The sequence below is a fragment of the Manduca sexta genome, chromosome 12 (assembly GCF_014839805.1).
Source record: "Manduca sexta isolate Smith_Timp_Sample1 chromosome 12, JHU_Msex_v1.0, whole genome shotgun sequence".
Taxonomy (NCBI): domain Eukaryota; kingdom Metazoa; phylum Arthropoda; class Insecta; order Lepidoptera; family Sphingidae; genus Manduca; species Manduca sexta.
Window position 1 is genome coordinate 9,913,698 of NC_051126.1, and position 25,329 is coordinate 9,939,026.

General features: G+C 33.6%; 2 protein-coding genes across 3 annotated transcripts in view; both read left to right on the forward strand.

Annotated features, from left to right (window-relative positions):
* Window positions 1-22,557, forward strand: part of LOC115443639 (suppressor of cytokine signaling 2) — a 31,825-nt gene extending 9,268 nt beyond the window's left edge. The window contains exons 1-4 of one of the 2 annotated variants that reach the window (XM_030169117.2): window positions 15,233-15,798; window positions 17,567-17,871; window positions 18,944-19,089; window positions 20,185-22,557. In XM_030169117.2, coding sequence (XP_030024977.2) covers window positions 15,768-15,798; window positions 17,567-17,871; window positions 18,944-19,089; window positions 20,185-20,536 — 834 coding nt within the window. In that variant the 5' untranslated portion in view covers window positions 15,233-15,767 and the 3' untranslated portion in view covers window positions 20,537-22,557. Of the gene's footprint in view, window positions 1-15,232; window positions 15,799-17,566; window positions 17,872-18,943; window positions 19,090-20,184 lie in introns of those variants that run through there. The other variant, XM_030169119.2, reaches the window with a different exon arrangement.
* Window positions 22,558-23,389: 832 nt separating this feature from the next.
* LOC115443650 (protein FAM234B) lies at window positions 23,390-25,074 on the forward strand. The gene has a single exon (XM_030169131.2). The coding sequence runs from the start codon at window positions 23,660-23,662 to the stop codon at window positions 24,992-24,994; it is 1,335 nt and encodes a 444-aa protein (XP_030024991.1). The 5' UTR covers window positions 23,390-23,659; the 3' UTR covers window positions 24,995-25,074.
* The last annotated feature ends 255 nt before the right edge of the window (window positions 25,075-25,329 follow it).

Sequence of the window (25,329 nt, forward strand, 5' to 3'; positions counted from 1 at the left end):
ACCACACAACACAACAGTTAGATCTACCGTTACAACTTAAAATACCTAGCGGTCATTTTACTAGACAATTAGCAGCAAAGTTACTCAAACTATTTACTATGGTGACTTTTTATCGAGAAACAAACAAAATAGCCTCCCTACACCTGATGGTAAGTCAAAAAATGCTCGAAAACATGTCGACCGGCAAGAAATCAACATCCCGGGACTTTCGGCACAGTTATGCCGGCCTACTTAATTGCTTCTTCACGCTCCGTTTGAAGGACTCCAAGTTGTATAAAAAAATATTGTATCCGTCTCGTAAAAAGTAATGGCTATACTGACCTATGTTAAACTATAATATTTCGTGGCTATTTTAACGTATGCTATACTTTTTATTACGACGCTCCAATTATTATTTTCAATACATCAATAAATTAGAAATCTATTTTTGAACTTGGCGGGAAGCGAACCGAAACTTCAGTAGGAAACATTTTTTGTATACTGTACTACTCAATATGTTCACTTTCAATTGTTTTTAAAAAAATTAAGAAATTAACAGTGTTTGTTTATTAGCACGATGTTAGCAGAGATAAATGTATGTGGTTTCGTTTTTTAACGCAATGTCAAAATGGCTCGTATATAGCGACATGGCGCCATAACCTATAACTTTTTTTACCTGTAAGGTTATTCTAATTATAATAAAAAGGTAAACTACAATCCTTTTTTGGATACTTTAATTATAAAGAAGACTATCTTGGTTCTTTTAATAGCGATATTAAATCGTTTATTTTCTGAAATATAGGCTATCTTGCCCGACAAGATACGCTGCATATTAAGTAAGAAATAAGATAAAATGCTGCTATATTTGAAGCTACGGAATGGACGTAGCATATCCATATGTATTAGGCATGAATATTTTAATTGATGGACTGACGAAACCAGTATCAACATTTGTTGGAAACTGGTCATTAATTTTATATCACAATTCACTTACATACAGCAGTCTATAAAAGAATTCCACAGGGCTATGGTATTATGTATTAAAATCACCTACTATAATATAATTGTTGTCACTTAATTGAAATAATCGTGGGTCAAAGAACCCTCAAACCACTGCCGGCATATTATGAAATTGCTTATTGTATTAACAAAGAAAACGTTCTTAGCTTGGTAGATTACAAACACTTATTACGTTCCAAGGGAGTTCTGAAATTGGTATACGATTTTTTGTAATAGCTATCCTAAAATATCCATTTAAAAATACGTAGAAACTTATATTAATAAAATACGCTAATGGTTTCCTAGTAAGATAATGGCGATTGCAAACATCTATTAAGCGACTACGATACTAATCTGTTACTTCAGAAAGTACCTAACCCGCAAAATGAAAAGACGTAAAACATAAAATTGAAATATACAGCATACGCGTTATAAAAGTTTTATGTTTTCAATTTATTTGATTCGAATGTTGATCCGATCAACGTTTCGTTTTAATGTATTCCGAGAAATATATTTTTGCTATATATTACAAGGTCATTATAAATATACTCGCCGAACATCGCCAAGTTTGTTTGATGAATCAGTTGGTACCTGAGTTTTACACTCAAGATAGCCCGTTTCCAGTCACAAAGATAATTTTAAAACTTGTATGACGGCGAGATAAAAATGAAATCATTTGTATGCATGTTAAGTTATGAATAAACTGGAATCGATTAAGTACATATTTGAAATGAAAAAAAAAAATAAGCAGACAGACACTTCAATGATAAATAGATCTTATTTCAAACTAAATAAAGAACAATTGCAAACGGCGAGTCAGCTTTGTTTATATTTTGATAATGCCATAGCAATTCATTAATCGTAACCACCAACCAGCTAATTAATACGGCATTTATACGGGCTATGATATTTTAATTGGAGTATTTTTCTTAGAGTTCAAGCGGGTTCGACAATAAAATTCCTTTATCTATAAAAAAGAAGCCACCCAGAATGTTGTTTTTTATTAGATAAATTATGTTGCGAATTGCTAGAATTACACAACATATGGCGCAGTAATTAATTTTAAATAAGTTATCATATACTTAGATGTTTTTATACGCAAAAAACAGTTGAATGTAAGTTGACCCTTAAACGAACAATCACGCATCAGTTCAGTTTATATTGCTACGAATGTCAGTTGGATGGTGTAATTAGTATTTTAATATATTTCTAGACGCCTAATTATAGGTAGATAGTAACACTGCCATATGCATAATAATTATTGAATTACTCATACATAATTTATACTAGTAGGTGTTAAATATGGTAGCAATAATATGTGGGTGTCCTTTAATATTATGAACACTGATTAAATTTTATTTAATCATTTTAAGCCAATTGCGAAAGATAAGTTTGTATTTAAAAGTTACATAAGATAACCATATTTGAACCTAATGTGTCATACAAAGTAATTCCCAATTATTGAATCATCATATTACTACTTATCAGATTTGCTAATTTACAATTTCTTACGAAATATTACATGCCATGTTGTCATGTCAATCATTCGTGTCCTATGTCAAATTTTCATATTTAATTATTAATAAGATCTATTATGCTGCAATTTAACTGAGTTCAAATACTAAATAATTCCTTTCAGAAGAAAAAACCGAGAATGAGAAAATACATTAAGGCACTTACAAGATAAATATAATATATTTTATTAAATTATTATATTTTAATTCTGCAGTAAAAATCTTTTTAAAGCAATGGAATATTAAAATATAATGGAATATCAGACACGAATCTACATACCCCTAAGGTTTAAACTTTATTTGATATCGTATCGCTTCAAAGACTTATATCACGTTCGAGGGGAATATTTTGTCTATTTCATGTATTAATCAATAATAACTCCTTGCTAATTAATAAGAATAAGATTTTTTCCAATTAACGCTATATTGACAACCTAACTAACGCTTTGTTTCTTGTTCTGTACGCCATTTCCTTCTTACCACTCTGATAAACGATATGAATATTATATATGTATTTTTATTTAGACATTGGTACGTACATAGTATTCATTTCTATTATTCGAATAAATCGGTTTTCCGGACACCCATGTCCCCAGTTAATTGGAATAATCGACGTTGTACTGTAAGTAAATAATCATTTTATCTTTGTATAGATATTTTAGGAAGATCAAAAAATATGTATTCATTACAAAAACCTCAATTATTATTATTATAAATTAGAATGTTTGTGCATATACTTGATATTTGTTAGTAGTAAACACAGCGACCCCTAAACGGTTCTAAATGAAATTTGGTACACAACTAGATCATATCCTATTACATTAATGCTACTTATATCCCAGAGAAGGAATACAAATCCCAGTAAGTATACAAATAAAAACGTAATCATCACGAACAAGCGAAAACAATAAACTTATGTGACCGATGTTTCCGAGAAATCAACGTGCGTATTTTATTTGTGATGTATCATAAATAGATTACGCAGATAACTTTTGTGCCATAATAACAACCAGACAGTGGGATTATATATTTATAAACAATACAATGCAATAACCGAGTCATATAAGCTGACATTTATGTTTTTTTCATATTAACGAGTGATGAATGAAGTTCGTTAGAGGATCAACTATCCATAAATAACTAGATGGAGATCAATCGCATTACAATGCACTTAGCGCCACTAGCTGATTAGGAAAAGTATCGTAATAGCTACATTGGCTACAATATCCTCTAAATCAGAACTCTATAGTCCTCCGCATTACTTGACTACAGATGTAGACAAGTGGTATCAACTTGAACAGAATGTTTGTATCTATAAACTATATCAGTCTACAAAATTCTTTGTCTTCGATTTTATTTTATTAAAAATCGGCTTTGTAAAGTCCTTAAATGTTGGAATAGTGGCGGTTTTAATTAATGCGACGCTCTGGGCGACAGATCATTGTGAGCCGTTTTTATGTATCTTCGAAGGAGAATGGTAATGCTTTGTGTCATGCAAGCATGAACCCCTGGGCATTGGGCAATTGCTCCCTTCACCACTGTATTGGAATCAGTGTTTTAGACAAGCTACGACTATCAGCCATTTTCAATAAACTATTTCAATCCGATTCCAAGAATGAACCAATCAAAATAACTCGTTTGTAAGCGTGTCAAAAAAACTGATCTAAAAAAAGCGATTGGGATCGGTTCTTGAAAATGGGGATGTAATTTTTATCATATACTTACCTACGTTAAAGTAATACATGTTACATCCAAACATCGAGCAGATATTGTTAAATCTCATTAGTTACATAATCCAAAGCCCTGTACGCTGTAACGATGATCGCACTCTGTATTTCGGAATATTCCAGCATTGCAGATATGTTTTCCCAATCCGCAAACAGTTGGTTATGTAGTAACCGAAAATGACCCAAATTGGTTGCAAATGTTGAATATTGCGGAGTGCATCGCTTTAATTGAAACGAAGGCGTTATTAGCAAAATTCGAGGAATTATGTTTTGATATACGCTGAAGACCTTACTTATAAAAATTTCGCAAAGCTATGTTAAGTAAAACACAAGTATACTCGATCAGCTGTGAGTGAAAACCCGCCATCTCGTCTCTTAAAAAGGTATAAACTAGAAATCCGGTGATGTTTTTGACAGCTATTTAAGCAATTCTTAAGCACCTCTTAACGCTTAAACAAGTTTATAAGTAAGACTCTAGTATTGCAATCTGACTCTAGTATCTATAGTGTTGCAATTAATTCCTTTATTATTTGCAGACAAAAAAGTCAGTATACAAAAATGTGTGTCTCCTCTAATACCCGAGTGATAATATATTGTTCTGTAAGGGAAGGGTTGTAGAATTTCGCCTTGTTTCGCTTGCACGAAACTAAACGTAAAAAGAAACTTCTGCAACTGATTGACTTGAAATTCTCGTCCATAGTTAAATCGTTGGAATTCGCTAATCCGCCCACATTAAATAGGTTATTTTACAGTAACTTATAGGATAATAAGGTCAGTTGTACTCAGGAAAATTATAGCTTCTCAGTTCCGAAAGATTTTCTTAGAATCGAATCAGAAGTTACTAACTCCAGCGGTTAACGCGTTCAAACAGAAAACAAACTCTTCAAAATTTGTTCACAAGTTAAATATATAAATACATATAGGTAGGTACCGTTGTACTGTGGTAGATCACTTTTACGATAAATCAGAATATAATAAAAAATCACAAGTCATATTATAATACTTTTCACGTAAAAGGGAATATTGTACATATATTATACGTACAGTGAATAAATTCAAAAGCAATGTAACTATACTGTAAAAATACCATCTGAATGTAAGTAAAACTGCAAGGATGCTTTGTCAGATAACGTTATGGACATTCTCGGAACTCTCGAATTCTCCTATAATTATCTGTTTCCAGAAACTTGCCATTCCGTGAAAATATATCTTAATTGTAAATGATTATTTTTCAATTTTGTTTTAGAAAATATTTGTTATCGTTAATGAAGTCAAGAGGCAATTATTAAATTTCATGTTAATAAACCTCATAAAACACAAGTGGGTTTTTTACATCCACTTATGGGCTTAAAATAATACCCTTTTCGTTCTTTAGTATTTAGTGACCCCTTTTAAAGATCCAAGCTTGATTTTGATTATAATACATATTAACATGTTTTAGGGAATCTGTATGAAAAAAAAATTGTAGGTTAATAAGTTCATGAGATTTTCAATGTTTTAATACTAGTTTCTATCTAAGTTTACACTTAATTATTTTATATAAAATACAAGCTCAACGATATTAAAGTAAGTCCCATAGAAAATATATTTATTCGTGTCACATTTTGTAGTATTTCAAACTTTGAATGGTTTATGAAAAATAGCCTATTAAGGCAATTCAAAATTGAATTAGGTACCTCATAAAATACTATAGCTCTTTGGTTATAAAATACATAACCAAAAATAAGTCACCGCTAATGATTTAATATAACCTGGTTATAGATACATCTAATTAGATTTTTTTAGGTAGCATGGCTGCGTAAATTCAACCTTTCAGGATCTACCTACCCACATTGTTGACATTGATATCAGTGCATGATATCACCACAGACGGTTTAATTTTCATAACATAACTCTTGTTAACTTGACCTACGTTTTGCGAACTTGAGACACCTATACTCACGAGTAGCGCATAAATTAAAATTTATAAGTCAATATAAATAAATATTAACCAAACATGAAGGTTATATGTAAATAAATTTTAAGAACTGAACGGTGATTCGGTCACAGGGACGTTTACCCCGTATCTTCAACTTAACTCTTACTAGAAATTATTACACCTACGTGATATTTATTAATATGATTGTCAGTGGTGAATGAATTCTGTATAAATCGCATTGTACAAATGAATCATGTTCTTAGACGTAATATTAATCACTTCTGCTTCAATGGAAGGAGATAAAGAAATATTTCTGTTTACGCGTACCTCATGCGCGTTCCACGGACGGAATTCAGTTTCTGACTAATGCTTGTTTAACACTTTTTTTGTTCTTAGAACAAATTTAATGTCCAATTAACGTTTCTACGTTGAAAATGCTATGTCAAACCCATACTCATGTTACTGGGTATCGGCATTTTGTTTTTCGTTCTGTCGAAAGTTACAATAAATTATAATCAGTCAAATGTCTAATCAAATAAATAAAAAAATTTATAGCGAGCTTGGTTCAAGGGCGCTTCGCTTTCTAACTGGACCTTGGTTTAAAAATAAAAAATATATTGATAAATTGTCCAATTAAATTGAAAATACAGGCGACAAAAGAGTTGTCAGTCGGTAGGGAACGATCGCACGCAAACTACAGCAGATGATTCTTTAGAATCTTGAACAAACTGCAAACTAGAAGTACATTTTATTAAGAGCAAAAAATGTGTTAATTAAGTAGATGAACAGGAAGGAATTAAACCAAATCATAATATGACGTATAAGATCAACATTACCTCACCCAAGAATACAAAAGTTGTGCACTACTGTAAAAGTCTCAATAGACAATCGGCGCCATCTTAGAATGAATTAATACTTGTTTTATTTTTATATGGTATGTATTTTAAGTGGGCGAACATATATATCTGCAGCAGTATATATTATATTCATGGGTTTTTATTAGGCGTGTATTCATTATTTTCATTTAAAGCCATTACAAACCAACAACGAATCAGAGATAACAAAATAAATAATTAGAAATTGTTGTTATTTGTCAATGTTAATCGGAATACGAAACCCATACAATTCAATAATTATTAGATTAAAATAGGATTCGCCGTAAACATAGCTGGACAAACACCAAATGAATTCCGAACCAAACGAGGCATTACTCAACAGATTAATCATACAGATGCTGGAATGTTTTAATTTTGCCTGAATAATCAAGCACCGGTTATGTGACTAGCCAATAGGTATTTATACTTTGACGACACTGATTTATGTAATATTTTTAGAGTATAGATGATTTGACCGTTTATATTGTATTGCCTATGCTAATAACGAAATATATTTTTACTAGTGGTTGGTTTCTCATATGTGAGAGTCCGCGTGAGTAGGTACCACCGCAATGTCTATTTCTGCCGCCAAGCAGCAGTGTGTAGTCACTGTTGTGTTCCGGTTTGAAGGACATTGTAGCCAGTGTTTTCTGGACATAATAGGACTTAACATCTCATATGTCAGGATGGCGAGTGCAGTAGAATACCAAAATAATACTACCAAAGTAATTCAAGGTGTTTGATTTTGTTTCTACTATTTATGGGCTGTCGTAGCGCTTACAATCAGGCGAAAGGCAAGCTCGTCTCGTCATTCAAAGCAATTGAAAAAAAAAACGCCCAAAAAACAGTTGTCGCGTGACTTTTATACGCATACTCTGCGTGTTTTTAGCGCGCGTTCTGCATGCAATATTCATCCTAATATTTTATCTTATATACAAAAGGTAGGTACTTATTAGTAGGAGATGTTAGTGGTAATCCACTTTCGTTGATTGAATTGCATTTCCTATTAAAGCACTTAAATCTATTAACAGCACACAATTCCACAGACGATAAGAATTTAACGACACAATTTTAAGGTTCAATTTACTTTAGCAAAATGTATTAGCGCTAAACAAAAGACAATCTATTCAACAAATATCTACTATACAGCTCATTTCAATTTATATCTCAAAGTCGTTGTTAAAGTTGTTCCTAGAAAGATATAGTCGTATAACGCAGAATTTTCAGAATACAATTCGCTAACAATACAATGTTAAGTAAAAGGCTTCAGATACCTCTCAATGTATTGAATGCCCACCTTTTGTGAGTTTACAATGCTTAAACGTATTTAGAAACAGACGAGGTTATTCAAATGATTATTTGTCCATACAACGTATTTGTTTAACTGTATATAGACTACACTTATTCTCATTGAAAGGTGCTATTAATTTAAAAATATATTCTATATATTTATTTATAAGCCGCAGCTATACAAATAAGAAATGCAATTCAATAGTTTGGATTCAATATTTATTATAAAAGCACGTGTAGCATTTTTATATATTTCTACACACGCTTTTTCTTGCAGGGGTAGGGAGAGGCGTGCACCCACACCGCCGTGCATATCCCCCCCCCACCCCCCATGATTTAATAGGGAGCATGTGCTCGAGTCTTCACGTTGCAACTTTAGAGTAAAATTACATTGTAATTTGTAACGCAATATTAAACGAAGTGCTCGGTGTCCGGTTTGTCACAGGTTACAATAGTGCAGATCAATGAACTCTCATGTAAATGGTCTTGTGTACACACCCTTATGTACAGGCCTTCCAATCTATTTGGATTGGTATATAACGAGGTGCACAAAGCTTTGTTGTCCTGGTATCTGCAGATGATGTTCTCAGATACTGACACTTAATATTCAACTCTATATGCGTACTGTGTAGGGTTATTATTAATTATAGTTTACGTACACAAACGTTCACAACTTTAAACAGGTAGGGCGCAAGTGAGGGATTTCACTTTCGACTTTTTTTCTGTTTCACGATATGATGGAATTTGGCTATTATAGGATTAAATTCGAATTCCAGGCTCAGGCGTGTCTTTTTGAAGTGAAAAACGCACACACATTTTTGTGTAACATCTAGCTGTGGTCTATTTTCATCGCAGACGTCAATATTCCATCGCACGATAAACGTTTGTGTTCCTGGAATTTGAATAAATTTGCAGAAGTAAATCAAGCGATTTTTTATAGCGCGAACAATGGAATAACACATTTTCAACAGTCAAACCTTCATTTTTAATATTTTTAGGGTTCCGTAATCCGTACCTCAAAAGAAACTCTTATAGGATCCATATACAACTCGCACTAGTCCAGGTTTTTATCAACAATACATAATTATTTTTCGTTATCATATTATAAATACGTCGCAACATAGGTACATGTTGTTTGCATGTCGTTTTTCTTAGAACAACTTGTTATGGCACGAGCCAATACGCATAATATAAACTCTACATTATAATACTTGTAGAATACGCAATCGCACGGTTATAGCTGCCAGTGCTAAAGTAATTCTTTTAAACATGAATACAATTTGAAATACTAATACTTCGGTTTACGAATTTATTTTAAGAATGTTTTGTTTCTTTGAAAAGGTTTATGTAGAGCCACGAATAGACATTAATACTTCAAAATACTTCTAGCTTTAGTTTATTTTGTCATATAACATTTGTTGAAGTTACTACAATAGTTATACTATACTATATTAAACGAAATTCACGTACAATCCATATCCGTCGCATAAGAGTGTCATTAGAATATGCAAAATTGCATGACTTCACTGCGTGAGGATTTGCGCGTACAAAGTGCCTCCCTGTTGCGCTATTGTGGCGCCTGTTTATTATTACTCTATGTTTCTCATTTACATACATAACACATCGATAAATAGAGATAAAACACGATGTATAAAGCGTCTATCATACCCATAAAAGATGGCGCGAGTATGTATCTTCTACAGAGAATGCCGCCAAACAATAAATCACATTTAATTTAAATGTTATATAAGCGTTGAATTTAATCCGTGTAAATAAATCTATTAAACAGTACTAGTAAGGTAAACATTTTAATGATCATCAACGCTTTGTTGCGAATCTCGCGTACATAACATGTAGTTCTAGGAATAAGTTTTACATCTATAAAATTAAACATATTTGTATGTGGGTGTAAAGCAATTTATTTTTATATTTTTATTACAACACTCGTATTTCTCGCTGTCATGTTCAATTTGTACGTAACAACATAATTTATTACGAATTCCTCGGAAGGAAATGTTAACGCGGACCGTTAAGCGCCAAGCACTTGGATCTAATGTGATATGAATTATTTGTCATGAGATCTGCCCTATAAAGGAATTCGAACATGTTATAAAATTGTTATATTCAAGGATAATTGTCCATTATTTGCAGTATATTCTAGATGGTTGAAGTCATGGTTTTGATATTTGTACATTCCTGAAGCATTACTATTTTGGATTAATCTTTTGACGATCAAGAAGCTTTTGCGAGTTGCCTCACTTATTTACGCTTGATGTAATGAAAAGAAATGATTTTTTATGTACTGTATAATATTTATAATTTATAGAAATGTAAAAATAATACCTAATATACGAAGTATGTATAACAAACAGTAAACCTGTTTGCTGAAATTTTTATCGTTAGAATTTGTTTCGTTCACTTGAAAATGTATCGCCTCGAATTCCGAAAACATGAAACAGATGTGATATTTGGAAATGTTTATTTATTTATAGAATAAACACTGAAATGATAACAAAAGGTGAAAAACAGCGATATCTTAAATACCATATCAGTAAAATCTTCATGCTACTTTGTGAATGCAGATGATAAAAATATAATTTGAGTTTAAAAATATTTACCACGAAAGAAACTTACTTCGTTGTGAATGTAACTAACACACGATGTTTATTTTCGATCTTTGCTCTATTATACCGTTATGTCTGTACTCTGTATGCTCATAACTGTCGCTTGAACGTATTGTTTGCACCGACAAAACATTTTTAAATTGTTATCGGTGCGAAATCCGTAAATTCATTTGTTCATTCTTCCGCACTGGCAAAAAATACTAAGAACAAACGGTCGTGTGAAATTGAATTTAGAACTAGCCGAAGCATGCCAGCCAGTTCCGTGAAACGCTGCGACCTACCGAAATATGTAGCGTACATACGCCACATGACATACATTTTTATCTCACAAAGGCTGTAAAGGCTACCACTAAAATAAAATAGGTATACAGAATACTTACGTAACAAATATATCTTTACCTGATTTCTTAACTTTTAGAAGCAGTGAACCATTAATTTTATTGCCTTATACAATTCTCTTAGATACAATAAGAATAAAATAAATAGATATAGGTACCTACTACTACTAGGTATATTTTTTCATAGTAATTTCTACGTACTTGGTCAACGACCTGAGCTTTATAAATATAAGAAAAGGCCATTTTTAGCATGTAATATTTACATTATGTATTTAAATTGATATTCGTAAGTAGGTTCCTAGTTTAACTAGTTATTCGGATGTTGCAAACATTGATAAAATCAAATACTTGGTAGTGAACATCTCTGTATTTTATTTAATTACTTCCTTTTTAAGATTATTTTTACTAAATTCGGCATGAATAAATATGAACTAGTCTATGAATATAAGTTATTAAGTAGAAATACAATGATAATAATCCAAAAGCCATTACAATAGTACTTAATCCTGCCACATGAACCGATGCGGACCCAGCTGCACACACGCCTGTACCCTAACGCTCACACATGAATTAAACTTTTAATTGTGATTTACTACTATAAATAAATCTCCTCGTATAGCGCATTGAAAACGCAGCAGCTGGGTTTCGTTTGCGCCAATGACAGCCGGCAGATGGTCGTGAAAGCTGCGCAGGCGCAGGTAAGGGATTCCGAGAACGCCGAATATAATCGCACTACGGGGAATCGCTCTCTATGGCACGCTCGAATGCGAATCGGAACACCTGCGCAATGCGCGCGTCGATTGGGCACTTCACATTGCTTTACGTAGTCTATGGCGTGTGTTGATAATAATTTCGCTATTTTGCTATTCGTAAAATTACTAAACTTTAGAGTCTAACCATTTTACAAATTCCTGCTTTAGAGCAGGCTTAATTTTTACAAGTGACTCAATTTATACATGACAAAAAATGGTATTAAATTTCGTTAAAAGCATGACACAATGAAGTAGTTACAATTTTGTTAAAACATCTTTAGATGCACAAATTTTTGGATATTTTCAAATTGCTAATAAGCATCGAGGTGCGATAACGACTATTTTTATATGAGAAAGGGGGCCACTAACTCGAAAAGGAAGAAACGACGACTGTCGAACACATTTTTAATATTCAAAATAAATTATACATACGAAAAAACAGGTTTCATTTTAAATTCGGAAGAAGTTTACAGTTACACGGAAGTACGTTATAAGTGTCGGGGTCGGAAAGAATTATAAAAAGTAAAAGTTGCGGTAATAAAGTTGACAACGATTTTAATAGGCAGTTGTTTTAGCATTTCAAACGAGTATCTCTATCTTATGACTTGTATGAACATGACAACGACTCGTACAACAGGTAATCATTTTAGTGTTTTTATTATACAATAATAACAACACAACTATACTACTTTTGTAGGATAGTAAGAAATAAAGCTTATGATTCATAAACGATAATTGAATGAGTCATTAATGATAGGCAGATGTCGTATCAGGACGGCATCAGCTATCCATTTATCTAATCATTTAATCGAAACTCGGAAGCGCTTTAAGAATTCGTCATTAACCTATTCTGTTAAGTTTTTGCATGTTGCTAACTTGTATAAAACGATAATTCTATCAAAAATACGTAGGTAAGTACTTACGTTGGTATACATTTTTTTGGATTTAGACAAGTATTTAGTTGTAGCCTAAAAAAACAAATCATTCATAATGATACGTTTTCATGACATTATCTTACTTTACCAATGAGCTTGAACATATTGGCGATGCAAATAGTCTTGTTTTTAACCAAACGTCTTGTTTGGTATAATAATCGAACTCATGATTTTAAAGTATGATTCGTTGTAATTATAATAAGTAACTTTATATTTTACTCTGAATCCCACGTCCGATTGGTAAATGCGCCACTGTTGGTTACAAACGCGCTTCGTAGAATTCTAAGTCGTGACGTTATTGTAAAAGGTAAAGCCACTCAGTAGCACACGACACAGGCAAATGAATATATACATACAGCCCACAGCGGTTAGATGTTCGCGACACCTACTATAATTGCAATTACGTCAAAAAATATTTTATACAACACTATAATTCAGGGTACATTTTGATGTTTAGAAATTATAGATTCTTTTTATTCATAGTAAGTAGCCATAGTTAATGATGTTAAAATAAATAATTTCGTAGGCATTATGCACTACATCATAAGATACAAAATATTTTAGAACTTTAAAATTTCCGAAGGTAGTTTATTATTCAGGTTATGACGTTGATTCATAATTTCACTATATGGAGGCAGATACCAACTTGTTGATAAAACACAAGAGGAATTTGAAATCATGAAAGCCTTGGAGGAAATGGATAAAGCTGAGATACAAGGATTGATAATACTAAATATTTTTTTATTTTTCTAATGTGTATAAGTATTGTAATTGTATCTGAAAACATAGTTTATAGACTATAAGGTAATTATACAATATTACCTACCTTTGTACAAATGTTACGGTTTAACTTTTTATGCTTAAATTAAGTAAGAACTTTTGTTTTTCAAATGAGTTCGCATGCAACAAACATAATATATTAAAATCCAAATAAACATATATAGGTAGGCTAGTTGGTACATTAACTATTAATTAATCATCATGTAATTATTACGTACTTACCTAGTATCCACTTGCTACGTAGAGCAATCCTAAACATGTCCCTAACCACGGCAGCCCGTATGTAAAAATACAATTTACTATTCACTAATCCAAAATTAAATTGTATTCTATTTGACAATCGTAGTCGTTGCTTTCGACCGCGTTTCATAATAATCGAAACGTGGCGGAGGGTGGTGAAGGGGGACGCGCCATGCCATGGAATGTAAGGGTGATACCATACCCTCGCCTATATTTAGCGTTCCGGTGGAAGTCACCCACGTGATAGCGATATACTTACTAGGAAGTATAAATACGTGCAAAGCGTTCAGCCAAACACAGATTTTAGGATTATTGTTCCATCTACATATCTCTTCCCGAAAGGACATGGTTTGATTGTAACAGCAGTCACGAAGTCATCCGTTTTAAGAACGTTACTTTCATTCTTAGAATGACTTGCTCAACTGAGTATTCACTGTACAGTATACGTGTTACGTAATCGAGTAAAAAGTCTCGACAAAATGTTGACTTTCTCTTTTAAGCCCACGACAGGAATTAGAACGAAACATAAATTGTAGAAAAAGTAAAAATTCTTTTATAAATCAACGGCTAAATAAAACTCAGTTGGATACGTCATACACAAAATGAAATGACACGACACGACGCAACGTAGCGTGTTGAAAAAAATCGTCACTGATCGTACACTCGTCGATCCTTAGCTAAAGCGGTAATCGGGTCACGAGTAAGTATTTATATAAAAAACAATAAGTACTTATAATTTTCTAACTTGGTAAACATATTCTTAAACTGTTATTACCGTAGCCTATAAAATCTTATAAAACCACTATCAGTCTTTAAATGGAAGGCTGCTCAAATGCCTAGGTCTCAAGTTAAAGTATTTACACGAATATTATGTATACGATACAAAATTTAATATAGCACCGACTCTAAAATTAGTATTATAGGCACATACTTATAATATTTAATTATTTTATAGTAGTTGTAAAGGCGGCTTAATTCTTGTTAAAACGTTGTTTAAATTAAAAAAGTTTACTTTAAACACTAAGATAATTATAGGGTTAAAGGTAAAGTAAAAACAAAGCCTGCAACCTTATCGCTCTTCAACATAAATCAGATTAAGCTTTATGCAGAAATTGGGCGCCACGCAACTGTAGTAAATTGGATACAATGAAGATAGCAAATGACTAGATAACTGGTTAATTATTGTTGGTCGGTGAATGAATTCTCGGAAGTCAGTGAACGTTCGAGTTATGTAGTATCGGTCTGTTGCTTGGTCCCTTCCCGCACCCGACACCGCCCCCGCCACGCCAGTGCCGCGTCGTTCATACTTCATATCGTAGCGTCGGTTCTCGGTACACGGTTGGACCATTGGGCTTCGCTGCGCAGCGCGCATTCCGTTTTATATCGTTCGCCGAGTAACACGATTTAGCAGTTTTAGCATCACCGTGCAGAGCGCGCTTGTAGTTTGTTACTACCGATACCGATATTGAAGTGACAGACAAACCCGTCTTTATTCCCGTGACTTCGGGAGTGTTTTTCAAGTGGATGACGTTTCAATTTTAAAAGAAAGTTATTTATTTTACTATAAATATAATATACATATTTTATTATAAATTTATCAAGTTTTATACGCTTGTAAGTGGACAACTGTAAATAAAATACAACAATTTCAAAACAATGTTTGGTGATGTGTTTTACACGCGACTAACTGAATAAGTCGTGGCCTCTGGGAACTACGTGGGTGGATCCCAAAATCGTCCAACGGACAGCAAACCAATGTGTTTGAAAGGCGTGAAGCAACAATTCTTCCATTGAACATGACTCTCGCTGCCAGAATATATCCGCAGAGTAAGTTGAGGTTATAATTTCACAAGACCGATAAATATTTTTTTCGAACATTATATCTAAAAAAATCTCATCTGCTCTATAAAGAAGATTAATAAATTAAAGTGTGTTAAGTTTTTGTTGGTTATATTGCAAATTAGTTCCGTATTATTGAGCGAATAGGTTATAAAATGTAATATCCAAACTCAACTTCAAGTATGACAACTCAATCCTACAATTAGTTGATGTCATAGATACAAGTTTTGAGAATTAAAATACACATTTCCTTTATAATGCTATTCAATTACTTAATTTTATATTTTGACACATTATATGGTCATAAATAATGTGATTGTTTATTTTTACCTTTCTGGTGCTACACCTGGTTTGAGGAACTGAGTCCTTAGAAATGAAATAATTTTCCCACATCCAGCCATTTTTCTATAAATTATTAAAATTATTACAAACATGCATTGGCTTGATGTTGAGAGAAAATCTTACTGAAATTAAATTAACTTAATCAAAGTATTATTTAGTTAATGTTATAATGTCTTTTTTTTATTATTGAAATTAGATATATTTGTAAAAAAAAAATAATGATTTAAAATTACAAATTCAATTTAATGATACAATAATGTACAAATGAGTACAATCACTTGATGTAACAATTTTATAAAAAAATCCAGAGTAATCATTATCATATAAATTTGTGTAAATATAGTATATGTATCATAGCAACATCTGTTATCTTCAAACCAGCTCTAAATAAATGAGATAAACTAAACATGTGTAGGCAGAGTGATATCTCATATCTTAAAAGATAAGTATTTAGGAACACTCCGAGAGACATTGCAAGGTCTTGGTATTAATACATAAAAGGCATCAACATTATGTTTTGCAACATAATATTCTTTTATATTGATTTGGTTAAATTAAATGAATACATTGCAATATGTGTTTTACACTTAAATCATAATTGAAGCTATTTTAAACACTATCAAAATTTTTTTTTATTAATTATTTTTCAAAACCATACTTCACCGAGAAACATAATCCAATATTGATTAAAATGATAATGTACATATTTCTATATCTTGTGAAACATACTAGGAAAATATTAAGTTTTAAATAATTATAATATATTAGTATAATACTAGAAAACCTAATTTAGTAATCATAACACAAAGATATTGATATAATGTAAAATACATTTATTGCTGCTTACATTTTTCCTTATTTCTTAACATTTATCACAAATGGGTATGATAAATGATAATGACAATAGTTCTATATAATATTTCTATAAAGTTTTTACATAATTTTAAATGATATGGATGGTATATTCATTTCTTTGTTTAATCTGCGAATTGATAGACGGTTTGGATTAATTATGAGGGTTTCACATCATTAACAACCAATTAAGTTGTATTAAGGTGCTACCCCCAGCTACATGGCGCACTTATAGTGTTTTGAGAAGATATCTATCCTAAATTTATAAAATATGGATGATGTGGATACTGTTTCATTAATATCGTAATAAAAATGGCACTGAATTTGTTGATTATGTGTATTTCTTCCTAAAGTATATTAATTTGCAATCAATTTTTTTTTATTCGTATATCTTTGCCTATTCCAATATTCGCGTTCGCTACTCACGCGCCGCGAAGTATGGAACGAATTGCTCAAGGCCGTTTTCTCGGTTAGGGCCTTTAGCCACGTCCAATTATGTGATAATATTGTAAACTAAAAAGTATTTAACGGAAAGTATAATTCATTTCTATTTTGTTTGTAGATGCGTGCGTGGAAGTGGGTGTTCCGCTGAATGGCTGGTCGACGGGCGTGGCGTGCTGCCCCAACTGCAGGCACGAGCTGCGCGTGTCCCTCACGTCAGCAGCGGACAAATGCCACGTCACACCGACACCACACACACCTCCCCCGTTCACGATCCAGCCTTCATACTTGCCACATTCGCCCCTGTACGCCACACCATCATCGCCACTCATCCCCACACCCTACAATGAGGAGCTGAAGCGGCTTGCAGACACCCTCAGCGCGTTGAGGCTCTCGGGCTGGTACTACGGCAACCTGGATTGGCAGGTTTGTTAGTTTTGTTTTCCCCTTGTTTGCGGCACGTAGCGCCATCTATTAGCGATTGATGGAACATGATTTATGTTTCCTTATAGAAATTTGACATCACTTCGGTTCTCTAAAATCCCATTATGATAATAGATTGAGGAAACTATTTAAAGCTTAGTTAATTGTTAAGAGTTTCCCAACAGTAATAAATAGAGGTTAAAACTGTTTTTAATTGTATAGGAAGTGTTCAGTACTGTAACAGATAATCAGTCTATAAGGTTTACCAATGCCAGACATTTAATACAATTTAATAAAATATACGTACATTGACGTTACCAAGGAAAAATTGAATATGCTAAAGCCTTGTCCACATACTATTAACCTTTTTCTTGATACACTTCCTGTCTTTATATTCGGATGTATTTTTTAACTTCCCGTTATGACAAGTCCATACATTTTGCATAAATTTGGTGAAACACCTTATACTTATATAACTGCCTCTCAACAAACTGTCGCAAATAAATAAAAATGTACTCGCAGTTAATATAATATATATTAATTCGGAATATCGATTTATAAAGACTCTATGCTATTTACGTAAATATAATGCTGAAAAATTATACATATAAAACTTAGTTCCCTCTATCTAAGAGTTAAATAAAAATCTATTTTCGAAACCCCTTCAGTAGTGCACCTATTGGAATTTTAATCCATAGTTATGCAGTTCCGCACATAAAGATAATCAAGCTGTATAAAATCTTGATCGTGTTAGTCTGGTCAAAAGAATCTATTACGGATGTGGACAAACAATATTTATTGTTTCCATTACGTTAACAAGAATTCATTTTTCGTTTCATCGCTAATTGACGCTTTAATTTAACACGTTTCAACACATTAACAGATTTTCCATACGTAGTATTGTTTACGTATCGAACGGAGCTGTCTTGCGATAACACGACTTGTTTGTGTCATTTTTATGCTCATTTTAACTTTAATTTTATCCCTTCATATTATATTTGTTCACATGTATAAATTTTAAAATATTCACCATATTTTTTTTTACATATTTTAAATATATTTTCTTTTTTTCCAGGGTGCCCGAACGTTACTAAAAGACGCGAGTATCGGTGCATTTGTCGTGAGAGATTCCGGTGATAGGAATTTCATATTCTCACTCTCCGTACAGACTGAACGCGGTCCCACATCAGTGCGGCTGCACTACGAACAGGGCTTCTTTAGGTAAATATATTGTAATATTATAAGATCACTAAGTGTTCTTCTCGGTTACGCCCGCGAGTAAATCCTTTCCCGATTCAAAGTACATAAAATACTATTCATACTGCTTGCCAGCACCATCTACTTAAAAAGGCAGATTAATTAATTCCAATATTTCCCAAGGGAGCAAATTACTGTGATGAGAAGTAGCCTATATATTAATCTAGAACATTGTTCACTCGTGTGCCAAATTTCATCTAAATGCTTTTGGCTAATGCTGCGTTTACATCTAACAAACATGCAAAACATTTTCACAAACTTTCATAATTATAATATTAGCAAGAAGTTATGATTCCTGTTGGTATATATTCAGTCTTTCAACGAATTGCATAAATTATTACGCATGAAATTGAAATACAAAACTTCATAGTAGCAACAATTTAATTCCAATTTCCTGTTATACACACAAATTGCTTTGCGATAACGTTCGTTATAATAGATTTTGTATAAGAAAATTACGTAGCATTTACGTACGTTCCCCATTTCCACACGATTTGCGTAACACACGCATGTGCAAACACGGTATAGCATTGTTTATTTGAACAATAATTGACGCGCAACTTTCTAGTTATTTTACAAAAGACAATTACGAGGAAATGTTTACAAAGCGTAAATACATAGAAATGGTTATGCAATTTGTACGTTGCGTCAACATTTATTACCCAAAGACACGTCATTTGACCGAGTTTAATTGCTTATTTCTGTACTACAGTTTCTGTATAAACCACACTCTTTATAATATAGAACGTAATAACAACTATTTAAAGATTTGCATACAATTTAAGGGCTGTCAAGATATCATACAAGATCTTAATAGAGGATAGTGTTAACGATGCACGGTTAATCGATTGTAAATTGTTATTAAAACAAGATAAAATCCAGCTTAGCAACGAATTTTACACAAGTATTAATCTAACATGAGTGCAGTAATGATGAAATTAGTACACAGTTTTCATGTATCATAAAAATCACGTCTGCATACGTTCATGCAAGTTTTCGGCTTTTGCACTTTGGTAGTTGGTACAATAATATTGATGGTGTTATTGTTGTTGGTTGCAGGTTAGATTGCGACCGGCCGCTGGCGCGGTACATGCCGCGGTTCCGGTGCGTGGTGGAGCTGGTGCAGCACTACGCGCGGGCGGCGAGCGCGGGCGGCGCGGGGGCGCGCGGCGGCGCAGGCGCAGGCACGGTGTGGGTGGACCGCGAGGGCTGTCCGCACTCGCCGGTGCTGCTGAAGCAGCCGCTGCGGAAGGCGCCGCCGTCGTTGTTGCAGGCGGCGCGGCTGGCGGTGCACAAGGCGCTGGACTCGAACCCGCTGACGCCGAAGCTGTGGTGCGCGCCGAAGCACAGGCTGCTGCCGCTGCCCTCCACGCTCATAGACTATCTCGGCGAATACCCCTACTCGATCTAACACTCAGATCTGTATTATATTTATTTAGTTAATTTAAGCCTCCTGAATGTTTGCCGACGTGTTCATTGTCTTTGAATTTGTATAGAATACAATTACGTCTCACGGCATCGAGTGTTCGGCAAACACCCGACGTAGCAACACTTGGTCAAATAACACATATTCCGTAGATGGTAATTATTTTATGTGTGAAACGAAATTCTCGGCAGTGAACATGTTGGAATCTCTGGTATATAGTACGGACGAGGAGTCCATGACTTTGGCTACAGACGTGTCGGTCTCACCACAGGGCTCGGTCGTCGGCGTCTGATTTATCATAATATATTTTAGTTGTACAAATTAATTTTCGTAATGGAAATCTAGTACAGGTTGCTAGAAAGGGCCGGCTCCTTTAATTACCGACTATCTTAATTTATAATAGTTAAATTGTGTAATAACATATTGTTTTATTCGTAAGTATTAAATATGGGACTCAACTTTGGTATTTAGTGAAATGTTTACGCGGATGAATTATTTTTGTTAAGCCGATTTCCGTTTCTGTATATAGAGTAAACATTACGCGCAAGACTGATTCTATTGAACGTCTAATATACTTAACGGACGTTTCTGTTTACTTAGTTTCACACGCAGTTGTTTCTGACACCTGAAAGTCGATCGTTCTGTGCCATATCGGCTTCAGCAAATATTTACTTGGTTCGTTGACGCAGCCGAGTAGCAAATGTTTGCAGTTGTGATGTATGGAGCTTCAGAGCATCGACCAAACAACCAGATCGCTTTTAAATTAATTTATCGAATTAGTTTTTCTTTTTAATAATGGCCAGTCAGTTGTGAGGGCTTTGATGAATTCAGAGTGGCATGTAACAGAGTCGAAAGTGTATCTTGGTGTGTAAAGTTTATATCGAATCATTTATAATTTCATTGCTGATATTACTATTTTAGCCAATTGTTCACTAATGCCTAATCTTGTCCATGGTTTTTAAAAATCATCACACTATTTTATAGAGTTATATTTTTATTTATTTATTTCTCATTTAAGGCTTAGGATTATTTGTCAAATGTTATATTAATAATTTTAATATTTGTTCCTATCCAGTTTTCAACTGATACATTTCTTCCGTTTCTTTGGCACCCTTATTAACCTTAATAATTATTACAATATAAAGTGCCATCAAAACTTGACATAGGATTATAGTGGATTGGTATATTTGATCATAGGGAGTGTAGTGTTTTGAGGCTGACTATGTAAATAACTCTTATTTTTGTTTATTATTTATTTCATTATAGTAAGTTAAAACCTTTACAGGTTAGGTGAACCATGAGATGGTGACGTCGCAGAAATATTACAACTGCATGCTATTATGTTATATAAACACAGTTTTTTCTTACATTTATTTCAATTACAGTGTACCGCTTTACGCAAAACCTGAAGTTATTTAATTAAATTACAACAAGATACAATTTTATCAAAACTATATTACCATTTGAAAAATAAAGTAATATGTTTGGAAATGCTAAACAATTTTTATATTGACATGAATGTCTACAATTTTCTTTGTTCAAATGATTTTCCAGTAGATAAAACATATTACAGCTTGAGTTTTAGAGAGTAAATCGAATGTAATAAATAAATTATATAGTGCTGGTAATATTTCCGCGACAGTGAAAAAAGATATTGAATAAGGGTGGGGTTGCAGGTTTGGCTAGTGAAATTCAACAATATAGGATAAATATATATGTACCTTGAATAATCTCAATTAGAATAATTTATAGACATCATTTGTGTATAACTTTTAAGTAAAAGTGTATTGTTTGCAGTAACTCCTAATCACCATGAAATATTAATGATATACTTTTCTAGTATTGAATATGGTAATTATTTGAATTTATGTGTACGAGACATACAATGTACTATTTAAACCTTACCTGAAATAATAGAAAATACCATGTATCAACATTGTAGTCTAATATATAAAAGAACTGCAAATAATTAATATACAAAAACAAAATATACATTCTGGCTATAATCTTGTATATTCATTTTTTATTCCCCCAAAAGTTTCACCAATAACTAATCAAATAAAAAAACTGAAACACCACCTGCATTCGGTTAGCACTCAGCAGAGCAACTCGACTATACCTTACTAAGGCGGGACACGCAGGTATCCCACCCTCTTCCCTTTTCCCACTTTCTCCCAAAGGAACCACTTCGGTTGCCAAGCTGGGGGATCGCCTGTATCGCGTTCACAGTGATCCCTCCTACATATACGTAGCGGGTCCCCCAAAAAAAAGAACTACGCTTGCATCATAAACAAGTCTTCGCTTGTAAAAAAAAAACCTCAGTACTTAGGCATGTTTTATTATAAAAATAAAACATTAGGTTTTTGTTTTTACTGAAGGTAGCGGATTAATTTTTTCTCTTGTAGTGGATAGCTATCACCTGCGGAGCAGTCCAAGTTAGGTCGAAACGCAAAAGTCCCCGTCTTTTACATATATTCAGAATATGCAAGTTTTTAAATGTCACAGTTGCTGAGCTTTTAAAATATTATCTGCCTGTATTGAAAGGTGAAGTCAAGCAATATTTTTGTTCTTTACTATCAAAATCAGGTAAATTTTCATGGACTTCGGCAAACGAATTGAGAACCCCCATTTTTTGGTGAAGCATCGTAGATTCCCGTCAAGTCTCCTGAGGACCCTTGAAGATCCACTTGGACCAATTGCAATTGGTCGGTTTGCAGCCTAAATATCCGCCTTCTATAAACTTTGTATAGAAGTGCGTCCTGTAGAGATGAGCTTCATTCCGCTCACGGTACCGTTGCGCCCCGCGGACGCGGAGCTTTAAAGTTAGTTTACACAAGTACCTAAGTTCTCGTAGCGATGTGTTGCGTAAAGATTTCGAGATGAATAAGCCTATTATTTTTCTGAGAGCCAAAGGACGCAACGACATAATCATGACAGTTCCAAAAAAAAAAAACGAAAAGTGACATGGAGTCGTGGTTTCAGTGGTTTGTTTATTGATTTTATTATTTGCAATTTGCATTTTATATGTAGAAGCAACAAAAATATTTATTCTCGACGTATAAATTCGTGCCTACTCTGACAATGTAACGTGATACTTGTGGAATAACCATGTCAGTAAATGGTACCGGTGGCAACTACGCACCACTGAAACAGATACTGTCAGACTCCGAGTCCGAAGACGACCAGAAACTTGACAATGTACAGATCAAAACGACAGACAGCTGCAATAATTTGGATTTCAACAGTGGCCTGCAGTCTTCAAAAAACTACAGCATGAGCGATATGGACGAGTTTAACACAAATGTCAATACCATTGAAAGCACAATGGACAATGTCAGCTTTTTACAATCCGATATATCAAACAAAATGTCATTCCCACGGCGCTGCGCCTTCGTGACCTCAATACTTGTGTGTATATTCACAGTTATTATATTTTTGTGGGGTGTACCATGTTCAGACTTCGGTAGCTGCGCTAGTAATGAATGGCAAGATAAAACTACGAGCTGGGAACTGCCGTACGACGAGATTGAACTATCTGGAGCAGTCCAGGTCGTTGATGGAGCCATACCCAAAACAAAAAATTTAATTTTTATTTATAGAGGCAATTATATGAGGCAGGAAGATAACGCTAACACAGACAATGTGAATGGAGTATTACTTATTGTTGGTAGTTCTGGAAAGGTTGGCTGGTACACAAGAGAGAGAAGAATACCTACAGAAATTAATTGCCACCTCATTGATGTGAATAGAGATAAGCAAAAGGATTGCATTGTAGCTGGTACCGAAGGATTGTTTGCAGCATTGAACCCTCTTTCTGGGACTTATTACTGGAATATACATAAGGAAGAAAATTTCCTTACCAACATAACTATGATTGACTTTCCTATAGTTGTAAAGGACATGGATAAGGACAAAGTTAGTGACTTATTAACTGTGGCAACCCTTGATGCAAATTCAAATCATAATGCATTGCTATTAGTCTCTGGAGCAACAGGTCGGCTGATTGGAGAACCAATGATCATAGATGATTGTTCAACAGTCAAGTTAATTTCTGAATCAGACTCCATTACATATATCTGTAAAAATAGCACAACAGAGGCTGTAAGGCTGATCACTTACCCTTTGTTATATAAAAAATTACTAAAATTTGATCAGGTTACCAATCATAGTCAACCACCCGCAAAGGTCTCTAAAAGAGTGAATACAATACTGAAGAAGAGCATTGGAAATACAAGAGTAATTTTTTCAAATGGTCCAGGGAAGCTGATTGTGGAAAATTCTGGAGAATGCCCTAATTCTTGTAGAGTAAATTTGACATTGCTATTGGACAGGAATGGGACTTCTAATGTCACCTGGGAATATGTAGCCAATCATGTTTATGCAATGAAACCCAGCTCCTTTGCATTCACAAACTCCATACGGGGGTTTGTACTGAAATTATGACAATGGAACAGTGCACACTTTGCTAAGGGTGCACATAAAATTGACGAAGTCAAATACAATGTTCAAAATCAGAGCCCAAAGAATCCGTATGATGTATTCTATTACAGGCCTGATATAAATGTACCATCTATATCAGCATTTATAAAGTATACTAACTTCACAGCCCATGATATATCAGAGAGGATTGTGTTAGTATCATTTGACAAAGAACAAACGCACAATGTTAATGTTAGTCAAACTGATATTGTGCAAATATGTGTGCGCGGTCCAGTGAACACCACCACACCTTTGCCGTTATGCCAACCTGATTTAGAATATCAGGAGCAGTCACTAAT